The following is an 18,537-nucleotide window of genomic DNA, read 5'->3' as shown; positions in this document are numbered from 1 at the left end:
GATTGAGTGCCAGCTTGTGAACCAAAAGGTTGCCAGTTGGATTCCCAGTCAGGACACATGCCTGGGTTGCAGGCCAGGTCCCTAGTGGAGGGCGGTGTTAGAGGTAACCGATCAGTATATCTCTCTTATATCGATGTTTCTCTCCCTCTCTTTCTCCCTCCCTTCCCCTCTCTTTAAAAATAAGTATTAAAAAAAATCAGAGTTTGTGGAGAAGTTTTAAGTCAATAAGAAAACATTTCTGTAATTACCTGTCTCTCATGAAGAGACTGACATGCATTTTTCTTAGTAAATTTTTACCAAGCTTAGTTAAGATGCCAGGTATAGGGAAGTTTGTGTTTGAAAATCACTTTCAATTGAAATTTAATACTTTCTATGAATTAACTTTTAACTTTCTGACTTTTTCTACAGTAAACCCTCTGTTCTAGTATATAGAAATTTTGTATTTGTCTACCAGGGACACATTCTTTTTTCTCTCCTTCTCTTGTACAAATTAGTTATTTCAGTCAGAATCCTTTCATGTACTTTCATATTTTCATGTACTCAGTGCCTTCTTTAAACAGTTTTAGTACCTCTCATCTTTACTTTTAATTTGGCACTTAACCATGCATTACCCTTTTAGATCTTTTGTTTTCTAACATTTTAAAATGTTATTTGTTTTCATCTGTTTAGTTTACCTATGTTCATTTTTCTATGTGTATTTCCTTTACTTTTTTTGTCTTCTTTCACTGGATTGAAGAATTATAACATTGTTTATCAGAAAATTTTACTGCAAGGCAACTTTTTCGTTAGAAACTTGTCTTAACTCACTTCCATCTTAATAGTTGTTATATGGATTGGTTAAAATTAACACACTGAAGTTTTTCAAATATTTACTGAGATTATCTTCAGACTGCTCTGTGTTTATTTGTATTTGAAATATTAGAAATTTGCAGTGTTATTTTACGTTAAACTGCATTAGTTTAGGAATTTGGAGAGAAGCATTATTACCTCCAAATTTAACCGTCTGTATTGAATGTATTAATAAAATATAACAGTTACTCCTGTTTATAAGTAGCACTATGATAAAAAATGTCAAAACAGACTTGTCCCTGGGTCTTAGAAGTTTGCTCTTTTCTAATTCTTAAAACTGTACTAGTATCATTGTATCCTTCACTGCCATATGCTCAGATTTTTTTAAAAAGCCAGTTTCACCTTAAGAATAATCTTAATGAAGTGGTACATGTTAATTTTATGAAATTTCTACTTTTGACTACATATCATTTTAAAATCAGTGTGTGTGACAAAACGAGAAGTACACATAAAGCACTTTGGCCATGTACAAAAGGATGGTTTTTGGAGGAAGAGCATTTGTCAGGATTTTGGGTGGGTGTCAGGTGAATTAGCTCCTTTTTTTTTTTTTCCTGAAATGCCATTTTTGCTTGAAAATATAACTGACAGACATATTACACTGATCAAACTTGTTTTTTTGTCAAAAGTTCTTAGAAATGATAGAAGTGAGCCTATCAAGGAAAAGAAACGATTGGCAGCGTTTTGTTGCTGGTGATAAAATTAAGCTTTCAAGCACAAATGAGAATTTTGGAAATGTATTTGCCTGGGCTTGACAGCTTTCCTGAACTTAAAAACTTTTCTGATGAAACCAGTGGTGATGTTAATGAATGCGTATTTTTTGATATTGTAGTTTAATTTCCAATATGGTAAATAATAGTACATTTAACCTTTGTGTGAAGTTTTTGGGATGCAGTCCTTTATACATGTAACAAAGGGGCCCTGAGAGCAAATCATCTAAGGACAGCTGATTTAGGTTCTCTACCTAAGTCAAAGGTTTCACAGTCTTAAGAATTAACCTTGTAACCTCCTTCTACTAGACCCTCACTCCACCAAATTAAAACTGTTTAAAAAAATGAAAACGCATGTAAATAATACATTTTAAATTATTCTACATATGTAATTTTCTCCTTTAATTAAACAGTGGGTTTATGTAATACCATTGACTTTAGGACTGTTTTGCATTTATTATCATTTATATTTACTTTAAAATATTTTTTCTCTCCTCTTTTTCTTCTGTTTATTTCTCTTCTTTCCCTTTCTCCTTTCATCCCTCCCTTCCTTTCTGTTTGTATTTGTTTTCTAGGTGGAGTCTTTCATTTTGGATCAGGATGATTTGGAAAATCCAATGCTGGAAACGGCTTCCAAGTTGCTCTTATCAGGTACTGCTGATGGTGCAGACCTCAGGACAGTAGATCCAGAAACACAAGCTAGACTGGAAGCTTTACTAGAAGCTGCAGGTAAGTCTGCAAATTACACATATGTAATAAGTCTACTTAATTATGTCAAATTACAATAAATCTAAAGAATTCCTGTTATCAAGGTATGATCTTGGGTGTTTAGTATAATACTGTTCATAAAGGTTAATGTGTTATTTTTTAGAGAATTACATGGAACAGTTCATTAAAAGAATATTGTCATTACAAGAGTAAAACATAAGGTTACTGTCAACCTTTTTATAAAGAGGGACTTCTTATATGCAGTCAATTTTCACTAGTCCCAAATTCCATGTTAGTGAATTTGCCTACTTAATAAAATGTATTTGTACCCCAGAATTAGTACTTGAAGCACTTTTTTAGTCTTTCATAAAAATGCACAGAACGTTGAAAAATTTGAGTCGCCTCACACAGTGGTGAACAGTGAGTGCTCCCCACTGAGGTGGAATAAGGCAATATTCTGCCTTGTTTCAGCTCTCACTGTAAACAAGTGTCCTTTTCACGATCCACTTCGTGCCACATTTTAAAAATTTTTGTACCTTTTGTTGGTAATTTCACTGTTTAAAATGGCCCCCAAGTATAATGTTGAAATGCTACTTAGTGTTTCTAAATGTGAGAAGGCTGTGATGTGTCTTCACATGTTAGATAAGAAAAACACGTTAGATAAGCTTCTCTCAGGCATGAGTTATGGTATATAGTGCTATTAGTCACGTGTTTAATGTTAATGAATCAACTATATATTTAAAAAGTTGTTTTCAAACAAAAACACATAAAACAAACATATATTGATTGTTTAATGAAAATATTGTAACCAGAGGCCTGAAGAACCCTACCCTTGTTTTCCTGTAGGAGCAGTGGTTGGGTATGCATTAATTCAGTGTTCCCAGCAACTCTACAGAACATAAATACCATGAATAATGAGAATTGACTGCATATATATAATTCCCCCACTTTTTGTCATAGTCTGTCTCTTAAAACCCTGTAAAATGAGTCATTATATTTTTGTAAAGTGTATCATCATTATATTGTTCCTATAGGAACAGTTTTAATTACTAACATAATGAGAGATCACATAACATAATCAAAGGTTTAGCACCGTGGATATGTGTGTGTGTATGGCATTAACTATAAGAGAATAGCAACTCTTGATTATTTAAATAACCATATGTTTTGTTAACTTTTCTAAAGTAGACATAAATATACTATGAGCATTAATTGTTTAATTTTTTCATGATTTGAACACCAAGATATGCTGTATATTGTGCATGCAATGCTTGTAAACTGCTACTTAATTATAGCGTAATGCTGACCAGCTACTCTTTGGTAATTATTTTCAGTAAATACCTTTTAACACAGCATCTAAATATTTGAAGGACTCATGTTTAAGTTTTATTTCTATCTTGGGTAAACTTTTACAATGGATTATTAAAGGGATCTTAACCAAATACAATAAAAACATAGTAAGGGCATATGCAAGGTTCTGTCCTTAAGTGTAGAAACTATTTGTACAGAAGAATAGAGATACAATTTAGCGTTTGCCATAAATTTGATGTTGTTACAGAAGTTTTATGTGGGAGGTATTGTGAAATTATTTGAGATTGTGTTATAAGAGGAACAGGGAACCTTCCTCCTGGAGATGAGAAGACTCAGGTTGAATACAGGAGGGATGTTTGTTTTCTGTGGCTCCAAGAGGCAGAACCAGGTTGATTGCAGGTGAAAGGAGCTGCTTTTCAAGGTAGAGTTCCATTCTGTTTTCTTTATAGTAGCTAACAAGTAGCAGGCCCCTCCCTCTCTTCATTTTTCCTTCTCTCACTTTTCCTCTCCTTCCCTCGATTATTTTCTTCCCTTTTAAAATAAAACATGTCACATACAACCCAGAGAGAATAGTACAGTGAATCTTTAACGTATCTATCATCCAGCTTCAACAACCATCAGTGTAGGAACACTCCTGTTTCACCTTTGCACTTTACCACCTCACTAACTCCCAGTCCATATGTGAATTTAAAGCAAATCTAAGCATCACATTTCATATATAAATATATCCTTCGGTATGTAACTCAAAGTTAAGAACTTTTTAAAAAAAGAAATCTAACCATAATACCATTGCATATCTAAAAAGCAAAGTAATAGTAATTTCTTAATATTGCCAGATAATCCTGTCTGTTCAGATTTTCCCAATGGTTTTATAATGGTCATTTTTACTGTTGGTGTATTTGACTTAGTGTTCAAGAAAGTTTTACATTATTTTTGTTGTTATTGATCTTTCTTAAGTGTCTTTTAATCAGCAGTTCTTCTTTCATTTTTTTCTGCTTACTTTAAAGAAATTGAATCATTTCTCTAACTTTATGGATTTTCCCAGTTGTACTTCTGTGTGTTACTTCCCAAATCAGAATTTAGATTCAGATATTTGACCTGATTTTAGTTCATTTAGTTTTTGGCAAGAGTAGTCATTCCTGGTATTTATGTTTCCTTATATATCACATAGATATTGTTGTTGTTTCTTTTTTTATGGTGTTGTGATTGATTACAGTTTAGGCATCTTGAGAACAGTTTTTGAGACCTTGTTTGAAAAGGCCTTTCATATGCTCCTCATACTTGATAGTTTGACTTGGTATATAGAGGGCTAGTTTAAATATCACTTTTCTTTCAGACTTTGAAGTTACTGCTCCACTGTCCCCTAATTCTTGGTGTTACAGTTCAGAAGTTTGACATTATACTTATTTGAGATATTCTCATATCTCTGCCACTTTTTCTTACTCTTTCTCAGAAGCATTACAGTTTTTGGCATTTTAATATTTTGATCTTACTTTGAATATTTATATCCTTTCACATTTAAGATTTCAAATGCCAGGTGAACTCTGGGTTTTGTTTGTAGTCAATAGCAATGCCATTAAAAGCTAAATTCAAATGTGTACATTCATGTTTTGTAAACTGGTAGGTTTTACTATGCGTAGAGTGTTTATTATATATTATATCATATATATTATATATGCAAATATAACTAGTTTTCTATTGTAACATAACAATTTACAGTAAACATAGTGTGACATGATACCCATTTACTATCTTTTAGTTTCTCTAGATCAGACATTAGGGCATATAGTACAGCTAGATTCTCTTGCTCAGGGTCTCATGGGTTGAAATCAAGGTGTCACCTGAGTTGAGTTTTCATCTGTAGGCTGTAGGAGAGAGTCCGCTTCCAAGTTTACTATTGTTGGTAGCAGAACTCAGTTCCTTGAAGTTGTAGGACTGAGGTCCCAGTTCCATCACGGACTGTTAGCGAGGATTGCTCTTACCTCCTTGAGTTTACCCACATTCTTTAACATGTGGCACCCTCTATATTTGACTCCTTTTTATGCTTTGCACCTCTGACTTCCTTTTCTCCAGTCAGCCAAAGAAATCTTTATATGGGTCATGTGATAAGGTCAGGCCTATCCAGATAATCTCCCTATTTTCAGGTCTTCTGTGCCCTATAACATAACGTAATCATGGCAATAAAAATCTTACAAATTCACAGTCCCAAGAATTATGTAGAGTGTGTATACTACAGCTGGGTAATCTTGGGAATATTTTAGAATTCATAATATACAGTGATCGGACAGAGACCTGTCCATTTCCTTGAGAACTCTGAAATGTCAGTATCTTGAAGCCTTTTGTCAGTGGCTGTTCAAATTCTTGAGAGAGATATCTGCCAGTTTTTGTCTAGTGAAGTCTGGCTGCCAACATTTAGGGAACTAAAAGTTGGCTGGGGGCTGAGGATCTCACTGTTCATCACGTGCATTTACTTAACTCCCTGATTTTCACTTTAGTATCTCATCCCCTCCTTCTCTGTACTTGGTCTCTTAGTGCAAGGCCTTTCTGTTCTGGTTTGTTTTATTTGATAATAATCACCTGGCTGTGCAGTTTGGGGATGGCGTCTAAGTGTCCGACTGCTTCTCATAGGTGTTTAGTTAGGCTCTCTGCTGACCCAGGCCTCACCCTTGTATCTGCTACCTATAATTCCTGAGTGCTGTTGGGATGATCACCTTGTTTCTCTAGATATCTACGTTTTCATTTATTTTCTTCTGCGAAGCAGTTACGTCTCTTACTTACTTTGCCTTCATAAATATTACCTTAAATTTACAAATGTCTGTTACTTTTATCAAAGATGGAGTTCCTGTTGGATTTTAGCTCTCCTTTGAGTAAGTTATAAGAGGAAAAGGGGAAAAATAATTACCCTAAAATTATCTTAAAATCTGAAATCTAGGTAACCTTCTTGTACTTTCTTTTTGGTTCCCAGGCTGGTGCTCAATCCACTGAGCCACACCAGCCAGGGCATCTTTCTGAGGTTATATGGCTCTTTTGTTCAACTGATTAAAAGTCAGCATTTGGGAGCAATCTGGCCATCATATGTATGTACTGTTTTTTGACATATACTGATTAATATGTAATAACTGAATATGACTAGTTAAAAAAGGATTTCCATAATTCACAGTAGATAAAATTAAGTCCCCATCACTTTTGATTCATGTGAGAGGTTACCATATGTATTAGTTTACTTTGTAGTTATCCTTACTAAAATAGTTATCTTTACTTATGAAAATGAGTTCATAAAAATTTAATATGAGATATTTTGTTTTCTTTGTTTTTTTTAAGCAGTGAATGATTACTTTCTACTGATCCAGATGTATCCTCACTGTTGCTAACACTGAGAAATTGTTGTTAGATAGCTAATCTGAGTTGGTGAAAAAAATTGGAGCTAATTCTCTCTTTAAAAAATGGATCTGTGACCTTGACCTCAATAGTGCCTTAGGATACTTATCTAAGCATGGTGTCTTTTTGAAGAAATATTACTAGAGCAGCTTTAGTCTACAGTTGGCTTTTACTGTTGGTGTCACAAATTCTACAGTATGTATCAGTCTTAAAAGACTAAAGTGCTTTTATTCTTTGCATGTCTTGATTGTAGCAAATACTAAATTTGACTGCTCTGAACACATGTTATATCTAAAACCATAAAGGCTACTTGCCAGATTTGTTTTTTATTTCACATATGTAATATTTGACCATTTAGATTTCTCAGAATAAAAGGCAAATTAGGTATACATTTTTCTCTTTTAAAATTTAAACAAAATTTTTAGCCCTTCTGCTATTAGGAGAAACCTGCATAAAATGTTTATTATTTCCAGTTGAGTGGTCTTTTTGGTCTGCTAGTTAAATAGTATGTTTTAAAACCTATAATAGTTTAAAAAAAAACTTGAATGTGCATGTGAATCACTTCGGGATCCTTTTTAAAAATGTACATTTTGGATCAGTAAATCTTAGGACCTGAGACTATACATTTCTGACAAGCTGCCAAGTGGTCGCAATGCTTCTAGTCCATAGAGCACATGTTGAGTAGCGGGGATTCTGTAATATCCATCATGATATTAGATGTTTGTCTTCAAGTCAGAACGAAGGTTCTTAATGCTAGATGTGCATCAGAATCTTCTTAGAGCTTTTATAATATGTAGATGCCTAGGCCTCACTTCCTACTTATTAAGTTACATATAGGCTAACTCAGCATCTATATTTTTATAAAGGTCCACTCCCTGATAGACAACCTGGATTAAGCACTACTAAGTTAGAATATGAAAGGTTAGAGATAAACTTACTTTATAGTGATATGTGGAAGAGAATAAATTATATTTCATGCAGATGGTTACTAACCATTTCTGCTTTTGAAATTTTTTTCTTTTTTGCTATTCTGAATTTTGAAAATATGGTACATTAAGATTTTGTATGTAATTCATAGTCATAATTTGAAATAAATAGGTATTCAAGTATAAGTTATCTTTTACATAGCCTATAATGTTTTATTAGGCCATTTTTGGTCACAAGTGATAGTAGCCCAACTAAACATTCTTAATTAAAAGTGGGCATCTACTAAAAAGTATAAGGATGGTGCTGGCTTCTGGCACTACTGGTGTCAGTGAGTCAAAAATAACTTTACCAGAACCCTGTCTCCTTTCTATTTTTCTGTTCTTTTTCCTGTGTTGACATATTTTGGGGTAGTCTTTCATTTGTGGTAATGAAAGAGGTCAAATAGTTCAAGACTCACATCTTGGCAACTTAGCAGCCTTTGAACATAGGTTCTTCTTTCAAACCTATGCCAAAAGTCTGAGTGAGGATTCCTAATTGTCCCAGTATAGCCAGAGACTCATTTCTAGCACTAGTGAGTCACAGGATCAAGTGGTATAGAACACTCAGAAGGAATAAGATTATCAAAGAATTGGAGAAGAGCAGTCTCCCAAAAGATTCAGGGCAGGTAATGTATATTTACAATGTACAATTTGTAAGTTATTTAATAGCGTATATAGTTAAGTAACTTGAATTTTGCTTTATTCCTTCTTTTGGATGCATTCACTTTGGTGTGAAAATATATAGGAATAGGCAAATTGTCCACGGCTGATGGTAAAGCCTTTGCAGATCCTGAAGTGCTTCGGAGATTGACATCATCTGTTAGTTGTGCGTTGGATGAAGCTGCTGCTGCACTTACCCGTATGAGAGCTGAAAGCACAGCAAATGCAGGGCAGTCGGACAAGTAAGTACATTTCATTCTGATCAATGTAAGAAAATTTCCTTTAAATAACTTAAAAAATAAAAAAATAATTAAAAAATAACATTTATTTTGTTCCTGGCACTATACCATATACTTTGCATGTGTTGTTTTGTTTATACTCACAAAAAGTCTTAGGCAAGGAATTTGTTTTTATACCCATTTTACTCATGAAGAGCATAAGAAATATAACTTAGTCAAATTTAAATAGGTAACGTAACAGGTGGCAGAGCTGGGACACCAGTGTCTGCCTGAATGCAAAGATGATTTCTTAGTGGATATGTTATAAAAGACCTTTTGCTGATTGAGGTTTAGTTTTCTTTTAAGGTTTTGGTGACAAAGAAGTAAATGCTTTCTAATTAGTCATGCCATTTTCCAGTGCATATACTTGGATCTAACCGTTTTAAAGGGTGAAGTTTTTATTTGTTTGTTTTATGATCAGTCAAAAAATGTCACAGATCTAGTTCCCATTACTAGTATATAAGTGCTACATTCACGCACATTGTAGTACATGCATTTATTTTTGTATGTACTACCTTTCCTTTTATGTAGCACAGTAAGGGCTTACTACTACCTATTTTGTGACTTAGCTTTTTAAGTTTTGCTGCTGATGACATGCAATAAAAATCACTATCTCATGTAAAAACATTTATGTATATAGTAGAGTAAAAAATGAATGTAAACTCCAAAGTAATGACTAGAAAAAAGCATTAATACATCTTTCTTTTTTCACTTAGAAACTCCTTTTCCCTTTAAAAAGAACCTATTTTATTTATTCTAGCATTTTCCTTTAACCAGTTGAGAAAATGGGAGTATTTTTTTTTTATTATTATTTCTTACTCAAGGATGTGTTCATTGATTTCAGAGAGGAAGGGTGGGGGGAGATAAAAAGATAAACATCAATGTGAGGGAAACAACAATGTGAGAGAAATATCAGTCTGTTACCTCCCATATACACTCCAGTCAGCAGTCACACCTGCAGCCTAGGTATGTGCTCTGACTGGGAATTGAACCCTCAACCTTTTGGGATTGCTTCAACCAACTGAGCCACTGGCCAGGGCAAGAATTGCCTTTTTTATGATAGTATATTTTTTATGCAACTTCTTTTAAGAGCATGAAAGAGTGGTTATATAGTATTAACAAGAGTATGAATTTGCTGTTTCTCTTGGCTCCATATTATCTTTATTTGTTACTTGTGTGGGTTTTTTTGTTCTTATTAGTTTATTATTCTTTTCATATGTTGATCCTTCTTTCAGTAACCTCAGATTGTATTTCTTAGCAGTTCAGTTTTTCTGGCCTACAATATTACTGATCTCTAGATATATTTAATGTGATGCCTGCTAAGACTGGCAAGAAAAAATTAAAAGCTCCTTGAAGAGTGTATTGAGGCCAATTAAAAGTGGAAATAGAATAGAAAAAAATCATAGATTCTTTGACATTGAAAATACTAGAAATTATCATCAAAACAGTAAACATGTTTATGACAACCATATTTATTTAGCAAGGCTTGAGAAATCCAGTAGGGTACAGTGAGTGCTATGTGCCAGATTTTAACAGTAGTTAAGTGCAATATCATGTGCCAAATTCAGTGTACCCTTTGCTTATAAGTTCTTAAGTTCAGCTGTTGTTAGAATAGTTTTTATAAGGTTGTTTTAAAGCTGGCATACAAATATGGAAATTGAATGAAAGTCTAAATGGTAAGGTAGAGGACTATGTGTGCCTGAGGGGGAGGGAGAGAATGAGAGACCACCTGAAAGAGAGAAAAGGTATGTTCTTAATATAGGAAATGTCTTGTGGGAACGACTTGTTCTAAATGTGTTTAAAGATGATAGAGAACACTGAGAGTCTAGGAGAAGTCAGTATCCCATAAAATGGAAAATGAAAGACAAGCTTATTAACTGCTGTTCAAAACTTTGACTTTGGTAAGGAGACAGTACAGTTAACGAGTAGATAAAATATGTAGTATGGCACACAATGTTAAGTATTATGGAGGAGACAGTTGAATGGGAAAGTGCAAAGGCAGTGTTTGGTGTTGGAGGCCACGTGGCATTTTTAATAGCTTGGTTAGGGAAATCCTCACTTAAAAGGTGGCTTTTTAGCATAGACCTAAAATAGGTAAGGGAATGAGCTGTGTCTGAGAGAACCGTCTTGGTAAGAGAGACAGCAAATACATAGATTTTGGTTTTGGAGCCTAATTAGCATTTTTTATAAAAAGGAAGAAAGTCAAGGTGGCTAAAGTGTGAAGAGCAAAAGTAAGAATAGTAGGTGACAAAACCATAGAAGTAAAAAAGAAGAGTGTGGGATGCTGCCACTGCTCAGATCTTTAAGGACTGTAAGGACTTTGGTCTCTACTGAGTGAGATTAGAGCCCTTCTGAGCAGAAGAGTGACGTGATCTACTTTCCTTTAAACAAGATCTCTCTGGCTTCCTCATTGAAAAGAACCTGAATGAGAGCAAGAGTAAAATCAGGGAGACTGTTTAGGACACTTGGCCATAGTCTGGGCTAAAGATAATGTTCTGAATTTAGTAATAATAGAGTTAGAGACAAGATGTTATCAATGATGCCTTTAGTATCTGGATTGACAGGACCATCTTTCAAGAGGGTGATATATGAATTGCTTTAACATTTTAAATAATGAGGATATTTACTAACAGTGCTGGATTTAGTGTTTTGTTTTGTTTTTAATAATGAATTTTATCAAAAAGTGAGAGAATCTTCAGAAATGCGCATTGTTGGAATTGTTCTGGGAAGTTTATAGGGCAGACACTTTGCTCTCAGTTTAATTTCCTGTCACTCTACTTTTTCCATTTTTCTTTTGCTTGAATTCAGCCTTTGCCTCGCCAGATTATTTTTTAGGCTCTCCCAAAACATGATGACATAAGTAAATAGTTCAAAAAAAGATGATCTCCTTATCAGGTATTTATATCATCGCCGAAATTACATGCTCACATTTTTCCTGCCTGATTTCTCTTTACTTGGTTGGAGATCTTGCATAGGCCTTTATAAATTAGTACAAGTTTTACTCATTTTATTAAATACTTTTAAACTAAATTTTATTTAAAAATTTTCAATAACTGAACAAAATGAAGTGTAACTGTAGCCTTATTTTGTTCATGTGATATTCTATAAAGTTTTCTGTTTTAAAATTTTGATTTCTTTATAATTATAGTAAATTGAACTTTATTTTTTGCCTAACAAAAAACGTTTTGTAGTGTTAAAGTTTGTAATTCATGAGTTTTATATGTAGATTTATAGACTCAATGAACTGAGTCATTTTCAGTGTTGTTTTTGCTATGGATCCTATTGAAATGATTATGCTTGCCTAGCACTACTCTTCAATACCTACACTGTACGGTGTTCTACAATCTCATAGTCTGATATTGTAATATTCTTCCCCTAATAGCCGCAGTTTGGCAGAAGCCTGTTCAGAAGGAGATGTAAATGCTGTGCGAAAGTTGCTTATTGAAGGGCGAAGTGTAAATGAACACACTGAGGAAGGGGAGAGCCTCCTTTGTTTAGCTTGTTCTGCTGGATACTATGAGCTTGCACAGGTTTGTATTACCAAAATAAAGCTTGTAGGTTTTCAAATTTTGTTTTGCTTTTAATCTGCCTTGCTCAGTAAGGGAATAATAATAGCAACCATTAGACTCATGTCAACCAGTAGTTTCTGTTAGTTACATTTCATGTTTATTGGCTCTCTTACTATATATACAGTATGATTACATAGCTGTTAACATATGTTCAAATTTTTAAATGAAATTATCTTTTTCTAATATTTAAACAAATTTTTTTTCATAAGGTTTTGTTGGCAATGCATGCAAATGTGGAAGATAGGGGAATCAAAGGTGACATTACACCATTAATGGCTGCTGCTAATGGAGGACATGTCAAAATTGTGAAGTTGCTGCTAGCTCATAAAGCTGATGTCAATGCACAGTCTTCAACAGGTTATGTGTATTTTTTTTTTTTTAGTTTTGTTAAATAGTAGTTTTCTTTGGTAATAATTATTGCACATGAAAGTCATCATTAGTGATGCTTTTGCAATTCTCTTATAAGTGCTGCAAGTTTGCATGAGTCTGTACATTAGGTATAAAGTATATAGAATATATTTTGAATGAAAATTCTCCTGTTTTGTGTATGAGGGAAATTATTTGTCCTTTTAAGATTCTTTTAGATTACACACTGGCCCAGTTAGAAGGACCACTATTTTGGAAATGGAGAGGTGTGAGCTATGGCTCGCGAACCCTGGTTTCCTATTTTTCAGGGAGAAGGGAAGAGAAGATATGGAGAACAAGTAGGATATGGAATAAAAGGCAGGTCTTTCATTGCCTACTTTTATTACATTGTGTCCTATAGAAAAAAGAGATAATATGAAAACCTTATGTCCTACAATGGACATAACTTCAGTCAAAATTAATTTTTTTCTTTCAAATTTGGGCATAGATAGATTTGTGTAAAAACTCTAAAATTATATGGAAATATATTCTATGCATTTTTTCATGTAGGATTTCAAAATTATTAAATATTTTTTAAGGTTCACAGAATCTGGTTTGAAGGAGTTTTAGAAATCCTTATTTTACCCAGAAAGTTGATTTTTTTTTTCCCCCTTATAACCTGAAAGAAGGAATATTTTCAAAATTACTTTAACTTTCATCAGTTAACTGATGTTTAAGTTGTACAGAAAATAGATATGTATGATTAAAAGGGACAGTATGAGGTGTACTTATACATGATGAATATATACAGTTCAAAAAACAAAGATTGTGAAATATTTTTCTGATTAAAGTTAGAATGAATACAACCTATTCTCATCTGAAAAGTTAGTTTCAGAATTGCTCAGTTGTTTTATAACTCTACAATCATGGTGAGTATATCTGATTATCCATATGTCTTTGACCCTGATTTTAGGAAAGAGAAGGGTAGTTGATTTCAGTAAGAAAAAATGGAATGAGGAAGGGAATTATATATATGTATATTATCTAAATGTATTTAGATTATAGTCTCTCATTTCAGTTGTTTTAATGCTAAATTAGATTGTTTTATTCTGCTTTTTTATGTCAATGGTTTTTTGTTTTTCTTCACTGAAATAGGCAATACAGCACTTACATATGCTTGTGCTGGAGGCTATGTAGATGTTGTAAAGGTGCTCTTGGAATCCGGTGCTAGTATTGAGGACCATAATGAAAATGGTCATACTCCTCTTATGGAAGCTGGAAGTGCTGGACACGTGGAAGTAGCCAGATTGCTGCTAGAAAATGGGGCTGGCATTAACACGCATTCCAATGAATTTAAGGAGAGTGCCCTTACATTAGCTTGTTATAAAGGTACAGTATAAATGTTTTTATAACAAAGTTTTAAATATGTAAAATGACAGTTTATATTTTTTAATTAAAATAAAAAGTAAAATTAAAATGTAATGGTATATCGCAACTAATTAACTGATCAATAAAAGTGATGGAAGTTTTTCAAAGTAAAAGTCTAATATGTAAACTTAAAATATAGACTCTTAAAATTTGGTCAGTGAAAAATGACTACTGCTCTAGTTATTTTATCAGAAATTTGCTTACTTTTAGTGTGCTCTTTTAAATGGTGTTGCATTTCAGAATAATTTTTCAGTTTCAAACAAAAGAATTCTATTGAATCCAGCAATATTCAGTCTGTAAGTTAAAAGAAAACACCATAAAAGTAGCCAGAATGATCTATTGACAAGAAGGTACTTAACGTATTTCTTACACTAAGAAGAGAAAAATTGAAGAAAATGGATGAGAGAAGTAAAATGAAAAGTGGTATAGAAGGAGTTTGAATTCAAAAGAACAATTTTAGAGTATTATCAACACATTTAGTAAAGTTACAAGTAAAAGCTGATTGAAATTGAGAATGCCTACCCCTATATAGCTGTAGAAAGAGGGTATATGATATTTTAAGTGATGTAAACCAGCCTGTAAATGTTGATAATACAAAAAAATATTCTTGGACTTCCAGCCAAGATGGAGGCATAGGTAGACACACTGTGCCTCCTCGCACAACCAAGATAGGAACAACAACACTTTAGAAATAGAGTAACAGCCAGAACTGACAGAAAATTGAACTGTATGGAAGTTGGACAGCCAAGGAGTTAAAATAGACATATGCATCCAGACAGTTAGGAGAGGTAGAGTTGGGCAGCTGGGTGCAGCTGAGAGAGCAGAGAGCATTGGGACCGGGCACATAAGGTATCTGGGGTGCACCAGACCTCAGCGGGCATACCCCGGCCGAGGAGTGGCAACTGGCAGACCCAGCGAGGCGGCGATTGTAAAGCAAGGCACTGTGCACAACCCAGGATCCCAGCACTGGGAAATAGAGCCTCAGGACACTGATTGAAAACATCTGTGGAGTTTGAGGCGCAGGGAGAGACTCCCAGCCTCACAGGAGAGGTCGTTGGAAAGACCCACAAAGTGCACAAGCCCACCCACACAGGAATTGCCACAAGAGGGGCCCAGCTTGCTCAGGGAAAGCGGTGTAAGGGACTGAGGTCCCACGGAGAATGGAGCAAGTGCCATTGTTCCCTCTCAGACCCTACTCCCGCATACAGCGTCACAACACAGTGACTGGGGTGCCCTGCCCTGGTGAACACCTAAGGCTCCTCCGCTCATACATAACAGGCTCAACCAGACCAAAGGGAAAAAAAAAAGATGTCTCCAACAGAAGAAAAATTGAAAGCCCCAGAACCAGTACTTTTAAGTGACCAAAAGAGAGCCAACCTATCAGATGAACAGTTCAAAGCACTGGGGATCTGGATGCTCACAGAATTGGTTGATTTTGGTCACAAATTAGATGAAAAAATGAAGGTTACAATAAGTGAAATGAAGAAAAATGCACAGGGAAAAAATAGTGATGGAATGAAAGCTGGGTCTCACATCAATGGAATAGACCAGAAGGAAGAAAAAAAACATACAATCAGAAAAGAATGAAGAAATAAGAATTCAAAAAAATGAGGAGAGGCTTGGGAACCTCCAGGACATCTTTAAATGTTCCAGCATCCGACTTACAGGGGTATCAGAAGGAGAAGAGGAAGAGCAACAAGTGGAAAAGTTATTTGAACAAATAAAAAAGGAGAACTTCCCCAATCTGGCAAAGAAAATAGACTTCCAGGAAGTCCAGGAAGCTCAGAGAGTCCCAAAGAGGTTGGGCCCAAGGAAGAACACACCAAGGCACATCATAATTATATTACCCAAGGTAAAAATGAAGGTGAGAATTTTAGAAGCAGCAAGAGATAAGGAGACAGTAACCTACAAAGGAGTTCCCATCAGACTGTCAGCTGATTTCTCAAAAGAGACCTTACAGGCAAGAAGGGGCTGGAAAGAAGTATTCCAAGTCATGGAGGCAAGGACCTCCATCCAAGATTGCTCTGTCCAGCAAAGCTTTCATTTAGAATGGAAGGGCAGATAAAGCGCTTCTTAGATAAGGTCAAGTTAAAGGAGTTCATCATCACCAACCCCTTATTTTATGACATGTTAAAGGGACTTGTGTAAGAAAAAGAAGATAAAAGACGTGTAGTAAAATGACAACAAACTCACAATTATTAACCCCACCTAAAGCTAAAACAAAAACAAAAAGAAACTAAGCAAACAGCTAGAACAGGAACAGAACCACAGAAATGGAGATCACGTGGAGGGTTAGCAACAAGGGAATGGGAGGAGGAGAGAGGGGGAAAAGGTACAGAGAATAAGTAGCATAGATGGTAGGTAGAAAATAGGAGGAGGGCAAGAATAGTATGGGAAATGTAGAAGCTAAAGAACTTATTACACATGGACATGAACTGAAGTGGGGAATGTGGGTGGGAGAGGGTGTACAGGGTGGAGTGGAATGAAGAGAGGCATAATGGGACAACTGTAATAGCATAATCAATAAAACATATTTAAAAAATACTCTTTTGGGGGAAGGCAAGATAATTGTCTGAAAAGATGCTTTGGTCTTTAGCTAGCAAATGCTATAGATTTTACATTCTAACAGTACATCCACAGAGCCAGATATTTTTCAGACTTCACCTTTATGACAGATGAATGGCTATAAACTAAGGAACTTTTAAAAAGCAAATTTCATGTAATTTTATTTCTGCATAGCCATTCGATTTAATGTTTCATATCACCTGCATCTGTGCCATGTTTGTGTCATAAAATAAGAGGTGAATTCTTTTTGTTTTTTTTTTTTTTAAGATTTTATTTATTTATTTTTAGGGAGGGAAGGGAGAGAAAGAGAGAGAGAGAGAGAGAGAGAGAGAGAGAGAGAGAGAGGGGGGGAGGGAGGGAGGGAGAGAGAGAGGGAGGGAGAGAAACATCAATGTGCGGTTGCTGGGGTTTATGGCCTGCAACCCAGGAATGTACCCTAGCTGGGAATCGAACCTGCGACACTTTGGTTCCCAGCCCACGCTCAATCCACTGAGCTACGCCAGCCAGGGCTAAGAGGTGAATTCTTGACATTGAGGCATCAAGAAAATAATCTTGCAAGGTGAGACACTAGTTCTCAGTGGCTGAATCTTCACTTACCCAACCTTGCAAGTGAATGCCCCTTTAAATTTTCCACCCAGGACTTTGTTGGCCTCACCTTAGTCCTGGCCCTGGTGGTTTTTTGTATCATTCAATTTCAGAGTGACCAAGGTTGTTAGAATTCTTTTGCAATAATTTCCTTAAAAACATGGTTAAAGTAATACATACATAAATGACTAAAATTTAAGTAAATGTGAATATATGGTCTGTCTAAAGTGTTTTTTGCTATCTGGTGTTAAGATTTCAGCTACAGCGTGATTAGGAAGCACAGCTGAGGTCCCTTAGTTCCCCAGTTCTGTTGGTTTTTTAGTCAGAGGCTAATCTTCTGGAAGGAGACTAATCAAGCCTCCAGGCAGCCTCTTCAGGGCGCACTGGTTGGGTGGCTCTCTGCCCTTCTCACAGATACTTTTTGAACCTAACTGCATTTTACTAGTGAGGCCCACCTACCCAGAAAAGCAGTACGATGGGCAATAGGTAGTTACTCTTTCCTCTGCTTTGCTTGTAGCCCCATCCTGCTTTCCAAAAGGGGCATGCAGGCTTTAATTAGGAGCTGGATATAAAACTGAGCTGGTGGAGAACATCTCAGTACTTAACATGGATCCAAGGACCCCTTCCTGTAGTTCTGGTGAGGTCTCCTAGACCATATATAGATTGACAAGGAGGAGATGGGAAGGGATAGAATTCAGACTGAGACTAAACACTGATGTGGATTTTTGGGAAGGGAGAATGACAGAGGAAAGGGAGGGTGGGTGGTACAGGGTAGGTAGCAAAAACAAGATAAGGCAGATGCTATACGTACTCACCAGTGTTAGTTTTAATGGTGTATCACATCTGAAGTCCTTCTTAAAATTTGTCTCTATAACTACTCATAAGGTGCCTTTATCTGAACTGAAGCATATGGTTTATTTGAGACTACATAAACATAAGTATATATGTGTGTTTATATATGTATATGTATGTTTATATCTAAATAAATGAATAAATATAGACTAACTAGTATTATTTCAGGGTATTTTTATATATGCAGTTGTTGAGTTACATGTGGTCATTCCTAAAAAGTTTTAATTATTGAAACTTTAAACACATTTTCTAATACAAATAACTCCAATGATTGTGATTATGCCAGGCTTCTAGTTCATAATAGCTAATTTATTCTATACCATAAATAAAATAACTA

The 18,537-nt window shown here is 35.1% G+C and overlaps 1 protein-coding gene across 5 annotated transcripts in view; it reads left to right on the top strand.

The window, feature by feature from the left end:
* ANKRD17 (ankyrin repeat domain 17) overlaps positions 1-18,537 on the top strand; it is a 155,236-nt gene that overhangs the window by 60,256 nt on the left and 76,443 nt on the right. For all 5 annotated transcript variants that reach the window (XM_045858251.1, XM_045858249.1, XM_045858254.1 and 2 more), the window contains exons 2-6: positions 2,132-2,285; positions 8,664-8,820; positions 12,239-12,386; positions 12,635-12,782; positions 13,926-14,159. In XM_045858251.1, coding sequence (XP_045714207.1) covers positions 2,132-2,285; positions 8,664-8,820; positions 12,239-12,386; positions 12,635-12,782; positions 13,926-14,159 — 841 coding nt within the window. The remainder of the gene's footprint in view (positions 1-2,131; positions 2,286-8,663; positions 8,821-12,238; positions 12,387-12,634; positions 12,783-13,925; positions 14,160-18,537) is intronic.

Source organism: Phyllostomus hastatus, unplaced genomic scaffold (assembly GCF_019186645.2).
Source record: "Phyllostomus hastatus isolate PE091 unplaced genomic scaffold, TTU_PhHast_1.1 phas_scaffold_1674, whole genome shotgun sequence".
In the NCBI taxonomy this organism is placed as follows: Eukaryota; Metazoa; Chordata; class Mammalia; order Chiroptera; family Phyllostomidae; genus Phyllostomus; species Phyllostomus hastatus.
This window is presented reverse-complemented; position numbering and strand designations above follow the sequence as displayed.